The 27,508-nt window shown below is 34.3% G+C and overlaps 1 protein-coding gene, 1 long non-coding RNA gene and 1 pseudogene across 2 annotated transcripts; 2 read left to right on the plus strand and 1 right to left on the minus strand.

The window, feature by feature from the left end:
* The first annotated feature begins 3,252 nt into the window (after positions 1-3,252).
* Positions 3,253-9,576, plus strand: LOC128157763 (uncharacterized). The gene is made up of 5 exons (XM_052820381.1): positions 3,253-3,346; positions 5,878-6,041; positions 6,277-6,605; positions 6,932-7,168; positions 7,622-9,576. Exons 1-5 carry the CDS (start codon positions 3,284-3,286, stop codon positions 7,750-7,752), a joined length of 924 nt encoding a protein of 307 aa, XP_052676341.1. The 5' UTR covers positions 3,253-3,283; the 3' UTR covers positions 7,753-9,576.
* A 142-nt stretch (positions 9,577-9,718) lies between these two features.
* LOC128160842 (uncharacterized) lies at positions 9,719-25,613 on the minus strand (annotated as a pseudogene).
* On the plus strand, positions 16,005-17,224 carry LOC128157776 (uncharacterized). Its single transcript, XR_008239856.1, has 2 exons — positions 16,005-16,394; positions 16,787-17,224. It is a non-coding gene; the product is annotated as an uncharacterized LOC128157776 (long non-coding RNA).
* Positions 25,614-27,508: the final 1,895 nt, after the last annotated feature.

Consider the following 27,508-nt stretch of genomic DNA (forward strand, 5'->3'; position numbering starts at 1 on the left):
TTTCTTCTCAAAGAAATTGAATATAGTCTGTAAGTGTCCAGGACCATCGAGGTCTCTTTAAGCCGCATTGATTTTAATTAATCTATTTATTATAAAAATTAAGACATAACATGTAAACTCCTTTCCTAAATAAGGATATGCAACAACAAAAAAAAGGATTATGTCATATTTCAATTTTAAATGCTATCATTTTTGGCATTAAAAACTTTAGATAACATTGAAATAGCCGTTGCAATTACTGTACTGTTTCTGTATACCGGTAGTACGTACATGTATATTCATAACAGTTTTTGCAATACGTACATTTATCTACAGAAATAATGACTGCAAACCAGTACGGTTCTCATGATCCCGAAATTAAAATATCGAAAAATATTAATGAAAATTTGACCGTGGGTTATAGGTTAACTGAGGTTTAATTGCATGTATTTGACGAAGGTGAAAATTTAAAAAAAATCCTAAATGATGTCATTATCTTTGACCTTTTGATATGACCTTAAAATTTAATAGACATAAAGTCTGGACATTGCATGATGATTATTGTGCCTAAATTCCAAGTCTTTACTGTGAACGGAACACAAGTTACTCTTTATTTAAATGTTAGAAGGTTAATGTATAGGTTTCAAAAATATCAAAATACGCTGTACCTCAATTTTTTTTCTGCCTGAAAGATTGATGGGTATGATGGATATCATTTTCGGAAGACAATTGATTAAAGTAAACTTTTACATGATATCAAGCCATTAATTTTGTGTATTTGAAAAATTTTTCCAAATCATTAATTTCACGGATGTTTCGGACTAAACAACTAGCGCATTTTTTTTTTCTGGTTTGGCGGTGCGTTTTATATATGCCGGTAGCAATAGGTCTATTGTAGCTTTATTGACGAAGACGATTGCAAAAAATTAATCTCTCTCTCTCTCTCTCTCTCTCTCTCTCTCTCTCTCTCTCTCTCAAACAAAACCAAAATCGAAAGGGTTACCAATTTTGATTACAAAGATTGTCTAAGGTACTCTTTAAAATGCATCGAACTGTATATATGTAACCGTTCACAATTCATGAATATTAAATTGGCAGTACCAAAATTTAAGAAATTAAATATAGCACAGAACGTGCATGCATATGCATGGTCATTTAAATAAAGAACAATATATATATATACAATCAAAAACGCGACTGTTATGGACTTGTTCAGATTAGTGCATTTAAACGAGCATTGTTAATGATTTAAATGAATTCAGACACCAGATGAGTATTGTTTTTTTTTTAATTCTTTGATCTTTACGTGATTTTAAAACCTAAGTTTAACAGTGCATACTTATAAATTGTAGGTTGCCTATGCACTTGTCCACGTATGCAATTTTCTTCTTTTTTTTACTATTGTATACACTTTTTTACTACATGTATAATAATACACGTTTTTATTGTATACACCTTTTTACTTCATACACTTTTTTATACATGGTACCTCATTGAAAAACAAACTTTAAATAAAAAATATTAAAAAGTCACCCCTTCATTGATTTTGACAAGATTTTAATTGATTAATTTCGAATTGCTTTTACCTTTCTGATATAATATTTTTACAACCCTCTGTTTCTAAGCTTTGGTAATAATCCGAAGGGAAAAAATTGCTTGCATATTGCAAAAGTAAACCTCTTGTTAATTATCATAATTCATTGTTGAAATGCCATATTTTACCCCATGCAAAAAAATCAGAACAAAAATAACTTTGTCCAAAAATTGCAAAAAGAATCCGCTTTAAATAATCTATATAAATTTCTTCAAAATTCAACCAAAAATGACGTCATCAAAACCGTTAAAAGAAAAGTCTTGTTTTCAATGAAATTATTATATAGGAAAATATAATAGAGAGTACCTTCTGTCATGTGAGTGTGCAATATATAGTAAGTTAATTTCTGTAGCAGATGTCAAGATAAGAATGCGGGTATTAACATGCACCACGTACTAGTACATTAACAATATCGGTCCATATCTCATATTCCATTCGGGTTTTTTTTTTAACTTCAATACGAATGCAAACGCAATAAACTAATTCAAAGAAATTGCGTCTGAGAGGAAAAAGAAGAGTGTTATTCACAGACAGAATGAATTACATGCAATTCATGACCTTGACCTTTTTACAAGTATACATACATACACTGGCCCGAAATAATGTGAGATGTGCATATAGATATACAGTTTCCTTCTCTTAATAACTTCGATTTCAAGTTGTCGATGTTTTTCACTGACTTTGTATTTTCGGTAAGGTAGTGAGACAAAGACCGGGGGGGGGGGGGGGGGCGTGTTTTCGGGAAGGGAGAATTTATTTAAGAAAATGTTTAAGGACGCAGTCAATCTCTTATATTAGAAGCCACGAGTAATAAAGTCATAAAAAATATAAACGGCTTGCAATTGTTGAGGGCTGGTGTTGACAGCGTGTGACTCCGGTAATTCTGGTACATGCATGTACTATAAATTTTAGAGCAATAAATTTATTGTAGCAATGACGAATTAAGTTTATCTAATGTGTCACTGACGACAAGGCTGTGAATAAGTTCTATTTTAAGATGTTCATTTTTTCAGAGGGTATCAAAATATTCATTAAACGATAAAAAAACAAATAATCAAACCAACACTAAAATAAACCATCAAAAAACGTAAATGTTTGCATGTTTCGTTTTTTTTTATAACACTGTCGACCCGTGTTATTAAGTTTATCACTAAAAATTCAATATAATAGTAGATTATTTAGATGCAACAATTTAATGCACTTGTAAGATATAATGGCTAGTTGGAAAACGCATCATTGAAGAAATTAATTAGAAAGGAAAATAAACAAATATATATTTAAATTTTCGACGAAAGACTACTAACACCTTTTTTATTATTATTAAAATTAATTCATATTTATTCCACGTCTCCTTTCAACATGCACAGATCCAAAATATTTTACCAGGGAGTCGAACTTTTTGCAAAAGAAAAAAACCCAGTCCTCTTTAAAAAAAATCTGTCAGCATTGAAGACGCACAATTTATAATGATCTATAAAATTCCACTCCAAACATGTATTTTATATTAGATCTATAATTAAAAAAACGTTCCTATGTACATAAGTATATACAGTGATGATGTTATTTTAAAAATCATCTAGTAGACGTAACTTTGTCAGTTGATTAGTTTACTATTTACCAGACGCTAGCTATTTAAATAATCTCTGTATAAGCTCAATATCTATTCGTGACTTATTATTCAAAAGATTGCGCACCCGATACGTCCTATTTATGCTGATATTTAACTCTGGTCGCTGCAAAAACCGATTCAAACTGCCTTTGGTGTGGACCACGGTAAGTGCTATTATAATTGATTAACTATACAACTACCATCCTTATGTAATGCATGTAATATTCAAACATTGATTGCACATTCTTTGTACACCCTTTACACTACACTGTATCATTTTGTATTCTTCGAAAATATAGTCCATTTCTTAATTACATGTATCGTTGTAATTTTAGATAGCTAGAATCCTGTTATAGTTGTGCATGATTAATTTCTATTTATATATACCTACATGTACATATGTATGCAGATTGTGAGTTATAACTATAACATATGAATGTTATTAATCACATGTCCGTGTATCACGGTCTTCCATCTTTTTATTGATTATAAGAATCACTTTTAGCGCTTCATTGTATATTGGTCTATTTTACTAAATAAAGTTGCTTTGTGGATTATGCATTTCGTGTATTACGAAATGCATCAATTCATCTGGTGATATTTCTATATTCTTTGCATTTTATCGTAAAACTATTCAGTTTATTATGCAATTTTATTTCTATTATGTACACGTACCTGTAGTATATCGATGTACATATTGTATTGATTCGTCAGGTGTGTTATTATATCATCCATTGCTATTACAATCATGAGAGAGAGAGAGAGAGAGAGAGAGAGAGAGAGAGATTTGATTGCAGTAACTTTTTAAAGTTGATATTTTTATGACGTATATAATTGACTAGGATTTTTCAGGATTCGCATCATCAAAACGATTTAAGCTATCAACAATACCTAGACTAAGTATAGCATTTTCAGAGAGATTAACACAAAAACTAATATAATTTACGTAAGAGATATTTTTTAAAAAACAAGAGGCCCATGGGCCACATCGCTCACTTGAGGAACACTAGACATAATAAAATCAGCTAAATATAAACCTACATCAAACTTTGAACCTTATATGTGGCACAACAGTTATCCAGGACCACAGCCTAAACAACTGAGAATCAACAAATGTCAACATGATTGCATATTAGTAATACTATATACTAGATATTTTTGCGAATGATCAAATTTATTACCAATGTAAAAATTTGACCCTCCCCCCCTTTATAGTTTCATCCTTTTTAATTTGATTTTTAAAGGTTTTTCTCTATATATATAACACTACCCGAGAACGCTTTCACTCAAGTTACAGCTTTTCTGCTCAATTGATTTTCAAAACTAAGATATTTCTCTTTACATTCCTATGTAAAAACTTGACCCCCCCCCCCCCCAATTGTGGCCCCACCGTACCCCTGGGGATCATGATTTGAACAAAATCGAATCTACTTTACCTGAGGATGCTTCCATGCAAGTTACAGCTTTTCTGGCCATTTGGTTCTTGAGAAGAAGATTTTTAAAGATATTTTTCTATATATTCCTATGCAAAATATTCGACCCCCAATAGTAGCCCCACCGTGCCCCCGGGGATCATGATTTGAACAAATTTGAATCTACACCACCTGAGAATGCTAACACGCAAGTTACAGCTTTTCTGGCCAATTGGTTCTTGAGAAGAAACTTTTTAAAGATATTTTTCTATATATTCCTATGTAAAAATCGACCCCCAATTGTGGCCTCACCGTACCCCTGGGGATCATGATTTGAACCAACTTGAATCTACACTACCTGAGTATTCTACAACGCAAGTTACAGCTTTTGTGGCCAATTGGTTCTACAGAAGACGATATTTGAAGATATTTTTCTATATATTCCTATGTAAAAATTCGACCCCCAATTGTGGCCCCACCGTACCCCCCGGGGATCATGATTTGAACAAACTTGAATCTACAACACCTGAGGATGCCTCCATGCAAGTTACAGCTTTTCTGGCCAATTGGTTCTAGAGAAGAAGATTTTAAAAATAAACCATTACTTTTTCACTAATTCCCATTTTAATTAGATTGACTAATTCCTAATTATCTCCCCTTAAAAGAGGGCGTGGCTCTTCATTTGAACAAACCTGCATCCCCTTCACCTAAGGATACTTTATGGCAAATTTGGTTGAAATTGGCTCAGTGGTTCTTGAGAAGAAGATGAAAATGTGAAAAGTTTACAACAACGACGACGACAACGACGACGACGACGACAACGACGACAGACAACGGACAAATTGTGATCAGAAAAGATCATTTGAGCCTTTGGCTCAGGTGATCTAAAAACTAAGTTGCTTTAAATCAGCGGAAATTGTCAATCGTCAAATTTGATTTTGAATATGAAAACGTTCCAAATAAGATTTCATGAAATATTACGAATGGCCAATTTTGTTAAACATCGCATCCGACTCTTTCAGCAACAGGTATTCTAATAAACTATGAATAAAGAAAGCCAACCTTTTAACGTCGACTTGAATGCCTGTATATAGTTTTTAGGCAACTTTTTTCAAATATTTTAAGATTTAATTTTTTCATAAAATAGGAACACAATTAAAAATGTACATATTTCATGATAGGAGATTTCTTGAAGAGTAAGGATCCATCTGTAAATGTATAATAGTATGCATGTAAAATTATTTATAAATAATGAAATTTTAATCCCTTTTAATTCGTTTCAGAAAATGCCCCATAATCATGAATCGTGGGCGATATCTTGTGTTCTGTTATTTTCTCTGCATGGAGCGACTGCCCTGACAACCACTGAAATCAACGCCTTCACAGTCACGGGGAGTTATGACGCCACCGTTAGTGTGGACGCCACCACTTACGCCTCTCAAAACAGGTATGCTCTCTCTCTCTCTCTCCTTCCTCTCTCTCTCTCTCTCTCTCGATAACTGATCAATCAGAACATACATAAATTAAAAATAAAACTGTAAGATCTAATCAATTGGGCACGGTGCATATATGATGTGTTAATTAAAGATCTATACACTTGCATGTATATTTAATCAGGCCTTGAAAGGTTATAGTTATATCTCTTCAAGCACATTTTAATTATATTATTTGGTTTACTGCAGAATCAAAATAACGGCTAGTGGGATGCCAGACCATGCCTGGCAAATGGTGAACCCCAACACCCCTATCGTACAGAACCACGAAATCAACGTACTGAACACGCCTGAAGACCAGTCGTCCTATGGGTGCCTGCCCATGTGGAAGATAGGGCTCGCGAAAACTGGGGTGGCGCTGTTCAACCCACTGACCGCAGAGAATTACAACGCTGTAGAAGGCAGCAATGCTGAGACCTTTGACAGCTGTGACGGTCATGCCACCAATAGAGGAGAATACCACTACCACAAAATCCCCCATAACTGTCTATACAGCAAAGGGGTGGACGAGTTTTTAGGTATAATAAATACTTATATAATTGAAAAAAACTACATGGCTTAAGGATATGTGTAGGGTGTAAACGTCAAATGTCGTTCGAATGATAATGATACAACAATAAATTATATATTGGTAAACTTTTGGGGCCACTTGATACCCCCACCATCTGCAAGACCCGCTGCTGAACGCGTGCTTATGATGCTTTTTCATGACTTGGAATTACTCTCTCTTGAACTACATGCATAATGATTTTAAATGAATCTATCATGAAAGGGGTTTACGTTTACGTTGGTACGCTTTATAGCTTTTTTCTATTTTACCCAGAACATGAATCTACCTTTTCAGGTGTAGCACTAGATGGATACCCTATCTACGGCCCTCTAGCCTCCTGGCATAATGGCGGCGGCAGTAACCTGACGACCTCTGACCTTGACAAATGTCACGGGTCAAACAGTAGCGGGAGTTACCGTTACTACATGACCTACGACTGGCCTTATATCCTGAGCTGTTTCAAAGGGAAGGTTATAGATCGGCGATCTTCTTCTAGTGTGTCATACACCTGTAGTTCATCGAGTTCATCGTGTGAGTATACATTATATATACATCATTCTACTTAGTTTGCATATACATGTTTGGTGTGTTTTGCAAAATTAAATGAAATATACCTACATTGTAAATGTATACCTGCAGTAAAGTGTATGTACTGATATACAAATTCATATTGATAACAAACAGTATTTTGTCCACTCAAACACATACATGTATTATGCATAAAAAAAGCTTATTGTAAGCTATAAATATTACGCATCAGAAATTTATACATACAACAAGCCCACCATGTACAGTCATTACAAGTCGTACAAAATGTACATACATGAATATACAAACTCATTGTCAATCTCTCTGTGTATGTCTGTCTGTCTGTCTGTCTGTCTCTTTCTCTCTCTCTCTCTACTAATCCCAAATTTTTGTCAAATGACCCTTTCATTTCTCAAATCCTTTTTTTCAACATTTGTTATCAATATGTTTTTGCAGCATTTGACAGTTCCTGGGGATTCCTCTGTAGCTGTACAAACTCCAACAACGGTGGTGCTGATCGGAGGGTTAAAACGGAAGTCGTTCTTCTATCAGTCTTAGTCGCCATGGTCTATAATAAATCGAAATAGAAATGATTGCTGAATAATTCGTTTATATATACAGCAATATATGTAACACGATAGAGAAGGTATTTTATTTCAGTAACAAAAAAAAAAAAAAAAATTCAATTTGTGTTATCTGTGTACGAAGCTGGTTGTTGAAATTTATACAAGAAACTACAAAATTTATGTACATAGTGTGCATGTATTTGATTGTGATAATCACTTTTGGTAATTAACATATCTTTCTTTATATATCGTACATGCAGGTATATGTATATCAGTGAAGCCACGTTTATGTTTAAAAACTCATAAATTCCCGGTCCGGTATATGGACATGCTTTATATATATTGCAAGTTCATTTAAGCTTGAACATAAGTATATACAATGTATAATATATAGATCGTTTAATTTTTATAATTAATGTTGTCATTAAGCTGGAATTAATTTCACATTATGCATTCTTTTTTTGTCATTATCAATGCATGTAAAATTCACCGGAATTATATAATTAATCTTCATAATGACATTATTATTCCATGTTTCTGTAATATGATTTTTGCTTTTTACCGTGTAATATAGTTTGTTTATCGCGTTGTTGACCACAATTGATTATAATAGATAAATTGATGCAACATTAGTTAGTTTTTTATTTCACTACATGTTCTACACAGTTCTGGTAACAATCCTATCATTAGATTTTTTTAAATCCCCGGTGGATCCAAGAATCTTCATGTAGTAAAACGATAATAATATGGATATTCCGTATACGTTTCATATCCTTGACAAGAAGGTTACATGCATATAGAACCATTTTAACAAGACCTTGGACTTTCGGTAGGACGTAGCTATCTATTTCTTGCGTCAAAGCAAGTTAAAAATGACGCGGTTTCAAGCGAAATATGCACCGATTGCGTAGTCTTAGCTCAAAAGCCAAACAAATCTTGTTGATTTCAGAGAGCCTAGGCTGCGTGGCTGACAATGAAATAGACAGACCTGCGTCACATTGCTGTTTAACACAACTACACTGTACTCAAAATCCAAGCTCTTGTTAAAATGGTTCTACAATGAATAAAAAGTGACGATACACAACAATCTTACCAAAAAATTTTCAAAATGAATATAAGCATTGAATGATACAAATATGCTAGTTAAATTGTATAGGACTGAGCAACTTGTCTATAAAATCTACTTCTGTCCTGATAATTGAGTAACTGACACACCGCTTGTGAGTTTACTTGATCAGGTACAATAGCTGTTAATCATAGTTTCATGTTAAATACTGAAATCTGATTGGTTTAGAAGCAGTTGATAATCCGTTCTATTACCCTCAGCGTTAGCAACACACTTAGCAACGGGTAACACAACGAATTGTTACATGCGCGTAAATTATGCGCGTACGGTTCGCCGTTGAATTCACGTCACTTCTATGTAAAAGCAGTAGAAAAATCTATAAAATTAAGACATTCAGTATAATAAAATAAATAGTGCCTGTTTGGAAGGATAACAGTTGAAATTGACTCCCCTCGAAAACCATTGTTAACCTCCGCTTCGAGTCGGTTGACAATGGTTTTCTTGGGGTGTCAATTTCAACTGTTACCCTCCCAAACAGGCACTATTTATATATTGTTATACTTTCATGTTAAATACTGAAATCTGATTGGTTAAGACACAGTTAATAATATTTACTATTACCCTCAGCGTTAGCAACGCACTTGGCAACGGGTAACATTAAAAAATGTTACATGTGCGAAAATTATGCGCGTACGGTTCGCTGTAGAATTCACGTTATTCCTTTGTAAAAGCAGTAAAATTTTCTTAAAAATTTTTAAAAAGACATTCAGTATAACAAAATAAATAGTGCCTGTTTGGGAGGATAACAGTTGAAATTGACACCCCTCGAAAACCATTGTCAACCTCCGCTTCGCGTCGGTTGACAATGGTTTTCTCGGGGTGTCAATTTCAACTGTTACCCTCCCAAACAGGCACTATTTATATAATATTACATGCAAATAATGCTTAAATGCCCTCTCTCCAAATAATAGTAATGGAATAAGATAAGAGAATTGCTCATCGCCGATTAAAGTTATAAATGAATACACTTTGTGAATTCATCAGTGTATAAGTAAGGTAAAGAATGAAATTCAATATACACATAAATGTACACAGGAAAAGTCCACTTTTGTTTGATGAAAATCACATTTATATATTTGATGTTTACTTAAAATATTTTAATTTCTTTACATTGCCCCTTGAAAACTCACACACAAACAGATTGTCATTATTGTCCACACATAAACCAGTTGGATCCTTTAGATCACAGTTATCAATGTAACGGAGAAACTGTCCATTCTGATCCAGAATGTGGATACAATGGTTTTTGATGTCTGCTGTCAGGATATGGCTCTGACTGTCTGTTGTGATACCCCGAGGTATAAATGATTTGTTCTTTGTAACTGAGGGATGACCGGTGTATCTCCATCTGAGTTTCCCGTCCTGATTAACCACCACTATTGCACCAGCCTCATAGTCAGTTACACAGATGTCATGGTTTCTGTTCTCTGTGATGTGTTTCATATAACTATTTCCAGAGTACAAAGGTTTACCTTCATCATCAAATTGAATGGTTTGTTTCTCTGTAGAGTCTGAGTAACGGACAACTTTGGATTTAGTGTAATCACAACTGTACATTGTAACCAGGAGATCACCAGTAGAGGTGACACATAGGTTAAAGGGCTTCCATCCCTGTATTCTGATCAACTCTTCTGTCTGGCCACTCTTTACTTTATAAACTGTTCTTGTTTCTCTATCTGAGTACAGTAGATTTCCATCACTGTCTACAGCTATATCTCTGGGCCAAGAACCTGATTTTGTAAGGATTGTGTGAAGTGTTGTACCTTTGATATTGAAGCATTTGATGTCAGGACTCATTCCACTTGTCCATATCATGTCTTCATTTACATGGGTAACATTACGTAGAGTTTTATGCCCAGTCTGTATTTTGGTAACAAGTTCCGGTTTATCCAGTAGTTCTTTGATTGAAGTGTTGGGTTGGTTTAGTGACAAGACATTTTCTTCTGTAACTGTAGATAATGGGGTGATCTGTCCAAACAAAATATACAGCTTGTCACTGTCTATTGGTTTTGGAATGAATGTGGGCAGTGTAACCTTAACTTTGAGTGGAGGCTTGCTGAACTCTCTGATCTTAGAGCTGTATTCAATAGTAGGAGATACTTCAGTGGACTCCTCAATTTTCCTTAAAGCATGCAGTGTTTCCTTTATGAGAGACTGTATCTGTTTGATTTCATTCAAATGTTTCTGTAAAAGTTCTTTGTGTTTTACTTTTATCTCGCTGATTTCAGTTTTCATTTTGTTGACAATAATGTCAATTTCTCTGTGCCATTGTTCTCCTTGTTTGGACATTGTTGTTGTAAGTTTATCATATCCTTCATCAAGGCTTGCAAGCTGATTTTCTAAGTCGAATGCAATTTCTTCATATGTAGGGGAAATATGATTTTCTAACTCTTTTGTATCTTTTTTAATATCATCTTTCTTAGTTTTGTAAACTTCTGTAACTTCTACAAAGTTATGTCCCTTGTGCTCTTTAGATGCCATGCAGGAAGAACAAACAAAGATATTGTTGCAATCCTTGCACTGGAATTCACAATTTCTGTGTGAGTGTGTTTCACATTTCGAATGAATAAGGGTTGATCTTCGTTTCTGGAAAGGAACTATTTTATGTTTGTCATATTCATCTAATATATGATCTAATATACAGGGTTTACATAGGTTGACATGACAAAAGTCACAGTAGCTGTGTACTATGGCGGTCTCACAAAGGTCACATCGGTGTACATCCTGGGCACTAGAACGGGGATCCATTGTTTTTCTATGAAAAAAAATAAATTAAAGACTTAAGATTGTACATTGATAAAGATAAAAAAAAACTCATATGTGTAGTCAGAGTGAACACTAGAAATTAATTTGGCTAGTAAAACGAATTTTTGAATTTTTTTTTTAATTCATCTACTACACCCCTTTCCTCACAGGAATCGGCGATTTTATCAATTTGTTTCTCATTTAGAACCATTTTGACAAGAGCTTGGACTTTAGGTAGTTGGTGTCAAACAGCAATGTGACGTAGGCCTGTCTATTTCATTGTGGGCTACTCAGCCATTGCTCTTTGAAATCAACAAGATTTGTCTGGCTTTTGAGCTAAGACTACACAATCTGTGTATATTTCACTCGAAACCAGCATCATTTTTAACTTGTTTTGACGCAAAAAATTGATAGTAACGTGACGTCCTACTTAAAGCCCAAGGCCTTGTTAAAATGGTAAACAAATTGATAAAATCGCCAACTCCTGTGCTTTCCCCTTTAGGCTTTGGTTTTTTTTTTTCAGTCGGACATTGAAACAAATTATAGAACACTTTTCAACACAGCTGTCTCATTTTATAAATCATTAATCTATATATACTTTGTCCCAGGATATCCTGGATTTACATTTGGCTTAATTGCTTGATATTTATAAATACCTCAAGGTTCAAACGATGTTCATATAAAAGTATGAAAAATTTCTAAGATTTCTCAGTCGAAATGCCCCTGTTAGCTTATCAGGTTTCAATACAATGCTAAAAAATGTTATGTCTACGGAGATTTTGTATTGCAGCAAGCCCGGATGATAACGTTGAAAAATTGGGTGATGTATTCCGAGTGTATTCCGAATGAAACAAGAGGCCCATGGGCCACATCGCTCACCTGAGGAACAATAGGTGTGATAAAATTAGCTTAATGGAGCCATAATACAAACTATCTGGACAATGTACAATAATACATGTAGATCCTGTATAAATAAAATCCATTTCCCCCTTGGATATTCTTATGTTTATAATCATTAGTCCCTTTTCTTACAAGATGATTTTATAGTCACATCACATGTTGAGTATTGCAGTTCCCAAAAAGATCCTTAACAATTGTTTATATATGGGATATAAAGCTACATCAAACTCTGAACCTTCTTGTGAGGCCGAGGAATTCTCCTGGAGCCAAAGTCCTTACAATTATAAATAATCATCTGGCTGATTAGTTTCTGAGAAGAAGATTTTTAAAGATTTACTCTATATATTCCTATGTAAAACTTTGACCCCCCCCCCATTGTGGCCTCATCCTACCCCCGGGGGTCATGATTTTTACAACTTTGAATCTACACTACCTGAGGATGCTTCCACACAAGTTTCAGTTTCCTGGATTTATTGTTCTTGAGAAGATTTTTGAAAATTTCTCAAAATTTTTCATTAATTTGTAATTACCTCCCCTTGAGTAAGGATGTGGTCCTTAATTTTCAAGGGGAGATAATTATTAATTAGAATCCCCTTTTCCTAAGGATGATCATCTTCGCCAGCCAAGGGTTTTCGGTCCACTTTGCTCCCCATAAATCCTTGGCGGATTTCACTACGAAAACTCGGTGACAAGCTCCGTTTTATGATTGGCTGCAGCTGCGAGTAGCTGATCCAATCGCAAAGCTTGTAAATATAAACTTTAAAAGAAAACACATGTGTGATCTTTGGTAAAACTTTCGGTGCTTTTAACAAGTTGAGGCACAAGTTCTCGAGTACAGTGCCTCCCCAACGATGGTCTAACCAGATCGCTTTAAAAACCTATATATTTTACTGGGATTATACGTAGTTCTGCAAACTTGTCAAGGCTCGCGTAAATGCATGGGAAGTAAACATGGCGAATGTAGAAGTTGCCTATCCTGTTAGTATATTCGTTCCTGCTTATGGTTATTGCTTTTAAAGGTTCAATGAGTTCTGTTTTATCTTATTTGTTTGGTTCACATTATTCACGACAACGATACCTGGTTTTATGACATAAAAGCTTTCATATAAATCGGCGACTTTTTCACTCCCGGTACAGATCCTTACAAAACACTACGAATAAAACATTCCGTGCTTTCCCATGGTTATAACTTAATTCGTATTTAATAGCATCGTTAATTATGTTCCGATATTCGGTAGTCAACATGTTTTCAAGTTATATTAATGCCGTAGTGTATATAAAACCCGTTGTTTAATTCGATTAAAATGTAAATATGCAAGGGGCGCAACTCAAGTTGCTCACTAGATAGCGCCACCACATCACCGAGTTTTCGTAATGAAATCCGCCAAGGGTTTATGGGGAGCAAAGCGGACCGAAAATCCTTGGCTAGCGAAGATGAAGGACGATTTGTGCCCAGTTTGATTGCAATCGGTCCAGTAGTTCTTGAGAAGATGTAGAAAATGTGAAAAGTTTACGGACAGACGGAGAGACGGACGACAGACAAAGTGTGATCAGAAAAGCTCACTTGAGCTTTCAGCTCAGGTGAGCTAAAAAGATGTAAACATTTCCTATTATAAATCTCTGTAAGGAATTCGTTCCTGTGAATTTTTCCGAGTGAAAGATGATAATTATTAATGTATCAATGAAATTATCTTGGAAAATATCCCTTTCAACTATTTCAATGGTACTTCTTTCATAGGTATGTGTATTTTTATTAAAAATCGTCCAAATGTGCTGCATAAATATCTTGGGACAGACTATAAACATCATATTATTCAAAACGAAAGTAGCTATAAGAATTGGAAGAACATGTTTTAATCCCCATAACTAGCAACTTATGTGTTGGTTTAAATGCAATTATAGATAGATAACAAACCTTATTAGCAAGAATTTACACAATTTATAACTGTCTGTATGCGTTCCCAATGCAAAACATGGCTGATCCTGTTCTGGTGACCACCTGATCTGAGATAAAAAAAAAAGAAAAGAAAAGAAAAGAAATCAGAGTTATTTCCCTTTCATCACTATCGCCCGTTGTCTGGCCATGGGCGGATCAAAAGGGGGGGGGGGTGTTTGGAGGTTAGACCATCCTCCCCCTTTCTCTGGGCCAAATGCTATTTTAAATTTTGATTGTACCGGTTATAATTATTGATCTGGTCATATACATGCAGTCATGTAGCTGTGATTGTTATGAAAGTAGCACAAACAGAAATTGAATTTTCCGGGGATCAAATGGAGGATTTTGTCCCCGGATCAAATGGAGGATTTTGTCTACCGATGTAGGCGGGAGGGGGGCGAGGGTCTACCGGTATTATTTTGTATTTATACCGTGGGGTTTGATGCATAAGAATTTTGCTGGGCGTCCTGTCCCTATCACGTAGATCCGCGCATGAAATTACTCATCCGGCGATTTATATATTATAACTAAAACACTTTTAATGTAGATGAAAAATGGTTTTGATAACTGAATACGGTTTCTGCCCTCTTTCTCTCTTTATTTCGTCTACTTATATTGTTTACAATTATATTGCTCATTTTTGTTCTTATGGGGTGTTTTTGTATCTGTATCAATATTCGGGCCACATTTTTGACAAATAGAGATCAGTGGCTGATCTTGCAAGTCAACAAAACACGTGAGGTCAAATAAATCATAAATACTAATAAAGACTGATGAAGACACATGTACGTCATTTTGATTATATGTTGTCAGATAAATATAGTGACTTAATTGTGCCAGAAAATAAACGTTAATGGTAGACAGACACATGCACGGGCCCTGGAAGTTATTATAAATATATTGCATGTGCATGTATAAAAAAGTAATATATTTACAATAACTTCCAGGGCCCGTGGACACATGTATCAATTTATTATAATAAATTGATATTAAATAAGACGACAGTCATAATTTATTTTACTAATCGAAGTGGGTTTGTGCAATCCGTCTCGTAGACTTTTGGGTAATTCTTTTGCTTTCGATAATTGGCAAGCGCCCCTGAAAAAAAACCATTGAATAAGTTGCACTTAATTGTACACCACACGAGTTAAAATCAAATCAAACAAAAGGTCAGCATGAGTGAGATCGGTCAGATGTTTTATTTCAACATTCTAATTTTTTTCAACAACGATCTCTGAATGATTTCCAAGTGAACATTCCATCAATTTCTGCGGGGAGATTTTGCGGTCCATATATTTACTTCGTCTGAAATGACATAATTACATGTAACTAATGACAAGTATTCAATGTGTTTAAAGAATTTTATCATAGTATAGCACTGATAAATTAAAGAATAACATCAATGTATATTAATTCTACATGTATTGATCTTTGTGTAGAATGAATGGTAAATATTTACCGTCTTTTCTCAGTCACCTGAAACCTTCAAATACAACCATCACAAAGATTGAGAATCCTATTACTTTGATATCTATCAATGGAATAAAAAACACAATATTTTATTAAATTAAAATAAAATTAACTCGTGAAACGTGACAGAATCGTGACATAAAGTAATGATAAACAAAGCTCAAATTCCCATTATATATAACTTGTACGAAGAATTAACACTGACATAACATTTCAGATTTGATTAAACAGAAATACTTGTTTATTGTGCCAAAACAAAAATACATTTAATGCATGCTATTAAAATAATTACACACAAAAAATCCACGTGGTTTTAATACTTTCTAATCTACATCTAGGCAAAGAATAGTTTGAGAACCATCAGGGACTGGAACAAAGAACAACGTCAAAGAAGACAGTGTCATCGAGGGCTTCAAGAAACGAAAGTTATAGATCGATGATCTTCTTCGAGTGTGTCCTACACCTGAAGCTCATCGAGTTCATCATGTGAGTATACATTATATATCTACTTAGTTTGCATACACTCGTTTGATGTGTATATTTTGCACATGTAAATGAAATAATTGTATAACTGCAGTATAGTATACGTAGTGATATACAAATTCATAACATACAGTATTTTGTCCAAACACGTACATGTATTATGCATAAAAAAGCTTATTATAAGCTATAAATATTACACATCAGAAATTTAACCATACAACAAGCCCACCTTGTACAGTCATAACAAGTCATACAAAATGTACATATATGTACATACAAACTCATTGTCTGTTTGTCTGTCTGTCTGTCTGTCTGTCTCTTCTAATCCCAAATGTTTGTCAAATTACCCTTGCACTTCTCTTTTTTCAACATTTGTTATCAATATGTTTTTGCAGCATTTGACAGTTCCTGGGGATTCCTCTGTAGCTGTACAAACTCCAACAACGGTGGTGCTGATCGGCGAATTTTGTTTAAAAACTCATAAATACAGGTATATGGACATGCTTTATATATAGTGCAAGTTCATTTTAAGCTTGAACACAAGTATATACTATGTATAATATATAGATAGTTTAATTTTTATAATTAATTTTGTTATTAAGCTGCACTTAATTTCACATTATGCATTCTACATGTAGGTGCAGTCCCATAAGAGTACTTGTCATTATCAATGCATGTAAAATTCACGGGAATTATATAATTAATCTTCATAATAACATAATTATTCCATGTTTCTGTAATATGATTTTTGCTTTTTACCGTGTAATATAGTTTGTTTATCGTGTTGTTGACCACAATTGATTATAATAATAGATAAATTGATGCAACATTAATTAATTTTTTATTTCACTACATGTTCTACACAGTTCTGGTAACAGTCTTATGGTTAGATTTTTTTTAAATCCCCAGTGGATCCAAGATTCTACATGTAGAAAAATGATAATAATATGGATATTCCGTGTATGTTTCATATCCTTGACAAGAAGGTTACATGCATATACATGCATATACAACCATTTTAACAAGACCTTGGACTTTCAGTAGGACGTAGCTATCTATTTCTTGCGTCAAAGCAAGTTAAAAATGACGCGGTTTCAAGCGAAATATGCACCGATTGCGTAGTCTTAGCTCAAAAGCCAAACAAATCTTGTGGATTTCAGAAAGCCTAGGCTGCGTGGCTGACAATGAAATAGACAGGCCTACGTCACAATGCTGTTTAAGTCACAACTACTCAAAGTCCAAGCTCTTGTAGAAATGGTTCTACAGTGAATAAAAAGCGACGATACACAAATTCTTACAAAAAAAATTGCAATATGAATATAAGCATTGAATGATACAAATATGCTAGTTAAACTGTATAGGACTGAGTAACATGGCTATAAAATCTACTTCTGTCCTGATAATTGAGTAACTGACACACCGCTTGTTAGTTTACCTGATAAGGTACAATAGCTGTATATTACATTCAAACAATGCTTAAATGCCCTCTCTCCAAATGATAGTAATGGAAAACTGATAAGAGAATTTCTTATTGCTGATTAAAGTTATAAATGAATACACTTTGTGAATTCATCAGTGTATAACTAAGGTAAAGAATGAAATTCAATATACACATAACTGTACACAGGAAAAGTCCACTTTTGTTTGATGAAAATCACATTTTTATATTTGATGATGTTTACTTAAAATATTTGAATTTCTTTACATTGCCTTTGTAAAACTCACACACAAATAGATTGTCATTATTGTCCACACATAAACCAGTTGGATTCTTTAGATCACAGTTATCAATGTAACGGAGAAACTGACCATTATAATCCAGAATGTGGATACAGTGGTTGTTGAAGTCTGCTGTCAGGATATGACTCTGACTGTCTGTTGTGATACCATAGGGAATAAATTGTTTGTTCTTGTCTTGAGGGATGACCGGAGTATCTCCATCTGAGTTTCCCGATCTGATTAACCATTACTATTGCAGCAGCCATAAAGTCAGCTACACAGATGTCATGGTTTCTAATCTCTGTGATGCATTTAATATAACAATTCCCCGAGTACAAAGGTTTACCTTCATCGTCAAATTGAATTGTTTGTTTCTCTGTAGATCCTGAGTAACGGACAACCTTGGATTGAGTTGCATCATCACTGTACATGGTAACCAGGAGATCACCAGTTGAGGTGACGCACAGATTACATGGCTCCCATCCCTGTAATCTGATTAACTCTTCTGTCTGGCCACTCTTTACTTTATACAATGTTCTTGTTTCACTATCTGAGTACAGTAGATTCCCATCGCTGTCTACAGCTATATCACTGGGACAAACACCTGATTTTGTAAGGATTGTGTGAAGTGTTTTACCTTTGATATTGAAGCATTTGATATCAGGACTCGTTCCACTTGTCCATATCATGTCTTCATTTACACAGGTAACATTACGTAGAATTGTATGCCCAGTCTGTATTTTGGTAACAAGCTTCGGTTCATCCAGTAGTTCTTTGACTGAAGGTTTGGGTTGGTTTAGTGAAAATACATTTTCTTCTGTAACTGTAGATAATGGGGTGGTCTGTCCAAACAAGCTATACAGATTCTCACGATCTATTGGTTTTGGAATGAATGTGGGCAGTGAAACCTTAACTTTGGGTGGAAGCTTGCTGAACTCTCTGATCTTAGAGCTGTATTCAATGGTAGAAGATACTTCAGTGGACTCCTCAATTTTCCTTAAGGCATGCAGTGTTTCTTTTATGAGAGACTGTATCTGTTTGATTTCATTCAAATGTTTCTGTAAAAGTTCTTTGTGTTTTACTTTTATCTCGCTGATTTCAGTTTTCATTTTGTTGACAATGATGTCAATTTCTCTGTGCCATTGCTCTCCTTGTTTGGACATTGTTGTTGTAAGTTTATCATATCCTCCATCAAGGCTTGCAAGCTGATTTTCTAAGTCGAATGCAATTTCTTCATATGTAGGGGAAATATGATTTTCTAACTCGTTTGTATCTTTTTTAATATCATCTTTCTTAGCTTTGTAAACTTCTGTAACTTCTACAAAGTTATGTCCCTTGTGCTGTTTAGATGCCATACAGGAAGAACAAACAAACATATTGTTGCAATCCTCGCACTGGAATTTACAATTTCTGTGTGGATGTGTTTCACATTTCGAATGAATAAGGGTTGATCTTCGTTTCTGGAAAGGAACTATTTTATGTTTGTCATACCCATCTGAGATGTGTTCTCCTATACAGGGCTTGCAGAGGTTGACATGACAAAAGTCACAGTAGCTGTGTACTATGGCGGTCTCACAAAGGTCACATCGGTGTATATCCTGGGCACTAGAATGGGGATCCATTGTTGTTCTATGAAAAAATAAATTAAATACTTTAAGGTCAGACGACACGTTCCTGAATTTTAGATAACTTTTTCCAGGAATTTGTTAATGGTTTACTACTACTTTGACAAGCCTTCTTGCAAAAAATTAGGGTACCTTACCAGGCATTTCTGCAAAATACTAGAGTATGCAATTTCTTATATAATCTTCTTGAAGATACACTTGAATTGCTGATATAAAAACAAATACATCTACACCACAGTGATATTCACTATATTAGAACTATATATTCGCCGGGGCGGGGCTTTGAACTCACGACCTCTAGAACCTATACACTTCTGAAAGTGAGCGGCCACGGTTCTAACCACTCGACCATCTAGACATATAACCACCTATAAATAAATTTTGATCATTTTTAAAGTAATTATAAAATTTATATTTTTCATTGGAACTCTTTATTACAAGGAGATACAAAAAAGATTCTCGAGGAACGTGTCGTCTGACCTTAAAAAATTGTACAAGATAAAAAATTTCAGATGTGTAGTCAGAGTGATTACTAGAAATTGATTTGGCTAGTAAAACGAATTTTGAATTTTATTTTTTTTTGGTATTCATCTACTACACCCCTTTCCTCACAGGAATAGGCGATTCTATCAATTTGTTTTTCATTTACAACCATTTTGACAAGAGCTTGGACTTTAGGTAGTTGGTGTCAAACAGCAATGTGACGTAGGCCTGTTTATTTTATTGTGGGCTACTCAGCCATTGCTCTTTGAAATCAACAAGATTTGTCTGGCTTTTGAGCTAAGACAACGCAATCGGTGTATATTTCACTCGAAACCAGCATCATTTTTAACTTGTTTTGACGCAAGAAATGGATAGTAACGTGACGTCCTACTTAAAGTCCAAGACCTTGTTAAACATTTTAAAATGGTTTTACTTACAACAAATTGATAAAATCGCCGACTCCTGTGCTTTCCCCTTTAAGCTTTGTTTTTGTTTTTCAGTCGGAAATTGAAACAAATTATAGAACACTTTTCAACACAGCTGTCTCATTTTATAAATCATTAGATTAGAATAAATCAAGTTGTCATAGATGTGTTTGATAAACTATAGTTTACTATTAATACTCTGTCCCAAGATATCCTGGATTTACATTTGGCTTAATTGCTTGATATTTATAAATACCTCAAGGTTCAAACGATGTTGATATAAAAGTATGAAAAATTTCCAAGATTTCTCAGTCGAAACGCCCCTGTTAGCTTATCAGGTTTCAATACAATGCTAAAAAATGTGATGTCTACGGATATTTTGTATTGCAGCAAGCCCGGATGATAACGTTGAAAAATTGCGCGATGTATTCCGAGTGTATTCCGACTGAAACAAGAGGCCCATGGGCCACATCGCTCACCTGAGGAACAATAGGTATGATAAAATCAGCTTAATTGAGTCATAATACAAACTATCTGGACAATGTACAATAATACATGTAGATCCTGTGTAAATAAAATCCATTTTCCCCCTGGATATTCTTATGTTTATAATCATTAGTCCCTTTTCTAACAGGATGATTTTATAGTCATATCACATCACTACTGAATTCAAAATCCACTGATGTTCCCAAATATTGACTGACATTGTCTGACATCCTCTGTACATTGACTGTACCTCACTGTACATTTCACTGACTTCCACTGTACCCCACTGTACCCCACTGTACATTTCTACTGAACAGCACTGTATTCCACTGTACACCACTGTACAGTCCTACTGACTTCCACTGTACCCCACTGTACAGGGCACTGACCAGCACTGTACCCCACTGTACGCCACTGTACTGGGCACTGACCATCACTGTACCCCACTGTACGGCACTGTACTATTAATTTGAGAAAAAAATAAGATTTTTAAATTTTCAGAATATTTTTTTTCTTCGATATTCATTTTTATTATACTGTATATAGCATTATCATTATGTATACAGATAACTTGACAGAAGAATGCAACAGGTCGTTAAATTTATTTAATATGTTTTCTTTATTAATAAATGTCTATTGTTATTGAATGTTACGATCAAAAATTATGAAAATTTCCCTAGCTATATGGTGAAAGTATTGAATTTTACATGTTGAATCTGATAACTAAAAAAGTACATGTCATTATGATCATTCTGCCAGCCATTCGAAAATCCCCCCCCCCCCCCCCACACCAGCAAGGTTACATAATCATTTCTTATTGATGATATATGACAAGCCCTCGTTTAAATGATCGGGTTGTTAATTCTCTGTGTCTCATAAGCTGTGTTTTAGCCACTAAAACGGTCAATTAAACACAGAATCCACAAAATATATCCATGCTTGTTTTTTTTTTGTACACATGTCCAAATATCATGACTGCCCGCTGGACTACACAGGTACATTTTGAAGATAGTGTGCGAGTTTCTAGCTCATTTGTTAATTGATTTATATAAATATACACTCCAAATGTCGAGTTTTAATTTTACAAAATAACACCTACTGCAGAATACATTATAAATTGTAAACATAATCAGTGACATATTGAGCGGTAATTAACTGTATCATTAATTTCAGCAAGAAATAAAACGAAGGATTTAAATCAAGGAAGGTTGTAAAATGTTGTAATATGCGTAGCTGTACAGTTTTCTTAATATATGATTTACTTTTAAATGTTTAAGAAATAAGATATATAAAATGCCCTACGCTACACATTTTTTTGTATAATGAGAGAGAGAGAGAGAGAGAGAGAGAGAGAGAGAGAGAGAGAGAGAGAGAGAAGTGTATATCACTTTCTGACAATATTGTATTGGTGTCATTTGCAAGCGTACAAAAGTTCACAATAAAATCTATGTTGGAAGTGGCGGTTGTGATGCCGTAAGGGGATTTTAACGTGCTTATACCTTTCTGACTCGGGGCCTTAAGTTTTAGCACTAGAAAATTCACGAGAGAGAGAGAGAGAGAGAGAGAAAGATAGAGAGAGAGATCCATCTATCAAAAATCGATTAGAATAATAAGAAATTGATTTACATATCGATTATTTTTCTTTATGTCTTACGTTTATTTTTGCCAACCAACTCCGTGGTTTTAGAAAAATATCTGTAAACTTTAAGTCGAAAAATGAAATGTAATTGTATGGATAATATCACCCCCCCCCCCCCCCTTTTTTTTCACGAATCTACTTGATACCCCTTGCAGTACTATGTTATGTCGAAACGATTCATGTTAAGCAATCGGTTATAAAAATTAATGCATTTTTTTTTATTTTGACCTCGATGTGTAATCACTATTAAATAGATATAATAAATCCCACTTTTGTGCAAACATTACATGAAACTAGTCCTACATGTAAGTAAATTATAATAATCTTTTAAGACAGATTTTAAATGATTATGATCCCAATGCACCCGGCAACCATAATGATTTGTTTTAATCAAAAGTGAAAATTCAGAATTTTTGTTTTAACAGTGTATTTCCCCGACGTTTACATCTATTTATTCTTAGGCCCCAACACATATACACAGGTGGTCAGTTTTCACACCTTGACAGTCACCCGGCCGTGTGTATAGTATGAGCCTTTCTGTTAGTTCCGGGTTTTTCGTTGTTCCCAGACAGATAAAAGATTTTTTTCTGTAGACATTCACAAAGAAGGAGACAGTTCACTGTCGATATAAAATATTACTTTTAGCGTTGACTTTCAATCATTAGGAATTTTTAAGACAATCATTGAATAACGAACTACAAATCATTTGAATCCATGGACATTATCCCGAAACTACAGATAAATACATACTTTAATTTTTTTAATGCCAATATGTAGATTTAGCCGCTGTCAACATTACTACATGTTACCGGTAGTACTTTATTTAAATATTAAAATATTCATACGTTAGCAGAGAGAGAGGGAGAGAGAGAGAGAGAGAGAGAGAGAGAGATTTTATAGAAGATTTGAAATGTTTGCTATGATACAATATACTGGTTTCAGTAAATGAAGAAAAAAAAAACAGAAGAAAAAACCAAAGATCGTTTTAAAGGCCGAACTTTTTTACCGGTGATAATTCTCAGGTGAGTGCGGGGCTTAAATTCTAGAGGTGTGAAAGCCTCCGGGGCTGGAAGTCTACCTGCGATCGTGAACGCTGCTAATCACTATACAGAGGAAGCAAATATTACACAAGATATAAATAATTAGTCAGTCGTAGTTTGAATATCTTTTTGTTTTAATGACCATACGAAGCGATTTTATACGGAAATGTCGTCCAAGCACGTGTGTAAAGCACAATTAAAAAAATTCAGTACACTAATTCTGCTTTAAAGATTTAACTCAGTTCATTGTGTTTAGCACTTGACATTGTTTAAGACGTTAATTTTAACAAATATAATTGTATAAGAAAACCATCAGTAAAAATATTCACTTGAATGAAAAGGCAGCCATTATACGACGACATCTAATGGAGTTCGTTTTCCATGGAGTGACGTTTTCGTGCAACAAGTTCCAATTGAGTGTATAATCAGTAAATACAGCTTTAATAGCTCATAAGTTTGTTTTAAAAAAGAAAATTGTGTATGCATGTTTTGGGCTGCATGCTCATTCATCGTCGTGAAATTTATTAGGTCATATACATTCAACATGATTCAAAAATAAATTGCGTATTTTCAATTACCGAATAATAAAACTATTTTTCTCATTTATCCGACCCTTACACAATTCACTTATTACGGAAAGAGAAAATAAACATGTTTACCTATTAATTAAGGTGTCGCTTATAATTGAAGAGATGCTAAAATTAAATTGTGATGCAGCAGAAATATTGCGGGGGGGGGGGGCTTATGTATGCCTTCCTGACTTTGGAGGAGAATAGTTACAACGAGAGAGAGAGAGAGAGAGAGAGAGAGAGAGAGGAGGGAAGGAGGGGGTATATTTTTTCTTATTAAAACTGTTACTACATGTATATCATGGCAACATTCTTAGCTGTGCAAGAGAAGATACATGTAGATGTATTACATGTGTTGATAATGAACAGTGTTGAAATTCAAAAGTATATAATTAAAAGTACCGTAAAGGTTTCAGCTTTCCTGGCTGATTAGTTTCTGAGAAGAAGATTTTTAAAGATTTACTCTATATATTCTTATGTAAAACTTTGATCCCCCATTGTCGCCCCACCCTACCCCTGGGGGTCATGATTTTTTTCTAATTATCTCCCTTTATAAAAAGAGTGTGGCCCTTAATTTCAAGGGGAGATAATTAGAAATTAGAATTCCCTTTGCCTAAGGATGATATGTGCTAAGTTTGGTTGAAATTGGCCCAGAGGTTTTTAAGAAGATGTTGAAAATATGAAAAGTTTACGGACAGACGGAGAGACGGACGACAGACAAAATGTGATCAGAATAGCTCACTTGAGCTTTCAGCTCAGGTGAGCTAAAAGATGTAAACATTTCATATTATAAATCTCCGTAAGGAATCCGTTCCTGTGAATTTTTCCGAGTGAAAGATGATAATGTGTCAATGAAATTATCTGGTAAAATATCCCTTTCAACTATTTCAATGGCACTTCTTTCACCGGTATGTGTATTTTTATTAAAAATTGTCCAAATATGCTTCATAAATATTTTGGGACAGACTATAAACATCACATTATTCAAAATTTAACGAAAGTAGCTATAACATTTCTAATGTAGGAATTGGAATTGTTTTAATCCCCATAGATAGCAACTTATGAGATGGTTTAAATGCAATAATAGATAGATAACAAACCTTATCAGCAAGAATTTACACAATTTATAACTGTCTGTATACGTGTCCAATGCAAAACATGGCTGATCCTGTTATCGTGTTTCCCACCGCTTAGATGGCGCGATAGTCGGGGAAACCGATAGGAATGAGCAACAACTTACCAGGTAGGCGTTAGATATCTTTATATACTGCAATCAGTTATCTTGTACAATATACAAAACGTGCGTCCTGCAGACGATCTCTGTCTACGCATGGGCGAATTCATCCGGTGCCCGATGAATTCGCCCCCGCACTAAAAATAGTGGGCAAAATCACCACACTCCCCCCGATTTTGAAAACCTGACCCCCGATATTACAAAAACAATGACATATACATTAATACAATTTTAACACCTATGATTGACAATACCAAGATAATTACCTAGAACGTTGTGATTTGACATTACTCAGAAAAATAGATATGACTGCCGTCATGAGAAAAGGGCCCTTAAGGTCAAAATTTCACAAACTCACTTTTTTGTCAATTCTGATTAGTCAACTCTTTCTGAATACAAGTATACAAAGATATTCAAGATCTTGTGTGTTTTAAGCATTTTATGACAATTTTAGTAAGATATGTTAACACGACTTTGACGTAGCTCGTTGAAAACGTCACGACGTCACGAACGTCAAATTTTTTTTTTGCATTAATTTTTTTTCTTCTATACTTCCTTTCACATCGTCTTTAATTGTTTGAAGTAGAATTAATTAATAAATTTCTACAATTCTAGATTTCTTACAATTTTAACAAAAGAGAAAAAAACATTTTGAATATTCAGATATAGTTTAAGTTCTGCACACTTCTGATGACTCCACATGCAATAACCCCCCCCCCCCCCCCCCCCCCCCCCGAACATACATGTAAGATGGATACATAAAGGATATCTAAGGAAAACAAATACCGGTACTTCTCCCCAACCTTTAAATACATAAAAGTTTTTTAGTAAGCAAACATATAACAAACAAAAAGATGGTCAAATTCGATGCCTACATGTATGTTTCCACAATTTCGGGGCATAGTCAAATTGCATACGCGAATTTATTTTCAAAAAGAGAAATATTTATTCTTTTTAATAAACCTTTTGCACGGAAATTTTATCGCATATTTACTGATATTACTTTTTAAGTATCTTCATAGTTCTGAAGCAAGTTTAAAATCAATTATAGCTGTTTTTGAAACTCGAGCGTATTGTGTTAAATTATTGTCATGATTGCTCTTCTCTTTAATACGTTATCAACACTTAATTTTTATAAAATTACCAATGGAAAAAAATCGTCTTCGACTCTCTCACTGAAAAGTAATTACAACTACAAGAATGTGGACAGTTGATTTGAGAGAAAAGATTATAACAAAAATGGCATCTTATATTTATAGATTAAAATTTAAATCCATTAAGTATGATTCCCTCTATATCTTACGAAAATTTATTGTAATTTACAGCTGTATAGAAACAGACAGGACTGAAATCAACTCGGTCCAATTCTAACCATGCAGTTTACCGACCGTTCGAAATCTTCAGCAACCTAAGAAAAATCAAGAATTGCACGAACTATATAATCATGATGATGCCAAACTCAAATCCCATATAAGACGCTTTGACTATAGCTTTTATCTATCGTTCCAGTGTACATTAACAATAATTTAATGACCTTTACTTACTTTTTACGATCAATTCAATTCATTAATTTATTACATGAAAGATGTAAATATAAACAATAAAATGCTTTCATCGGTGATACAATGCACATGCGGGATATAAAGATAGCCACATTACAGAACGCGGGTTACGTTAATTTGTTCGGTATTGATCGCTACCTTTTGTTTATGTTAATTGTTTAAAAATACTCGTAAACACCTAATTAAGTGTATCAAATACGACAGACCAACAATGTTCAAAAGCCACCCCACCTGCTGAATATACGCTTTGTAAGTTTACGCATACCGTTGTATTTTTGTGATGCGATTTTTATAAACCATAATCGTTAAAATAATTAGTTATACATAAGCATTAT

This window comes from Crassostrea angulata, chromosome 8 (assembly GCF_025612915.1).
Source record: "Crassostrea angulata isolate pt1a10 chromosome 8, ASM2561291v2, whole genome shotgun sequence".
Classification (NCBI taxonomy): Eukaryota; Metazoa; Mollusca; class Bivalvia; order Ostreida; family Ostreidae; genus Magallana; species Magallana angulata.

What these genes read in the sequence shown, in the direction of transcription:
- LOC128157763 (XM_052820381.1), top strand. Translation starts at nt 3,284, where the DNA reads ATGCTGATATTTAACTCTGGTCGCTGCAAAAACCGATTCAAACTGCCT. An exon ending in ACTTACGCCTCTCAAAACAG is followed by an intron (nt 6,042 to 6,276) that starts GTATGCTCTCTC and finishes GGTTTACTGCAG; the next exon opens with AATCAAAATAACGGCTAGTG. An exon ending in AGGGGTGGACGAGTTTTTAG is followed by an intron (nt 6,606 to 6,931) that starts GTATAATAAATA and finishes CTACCTTTTCAG; the next exon opens with GTGTAGCACTAGATGGATAC.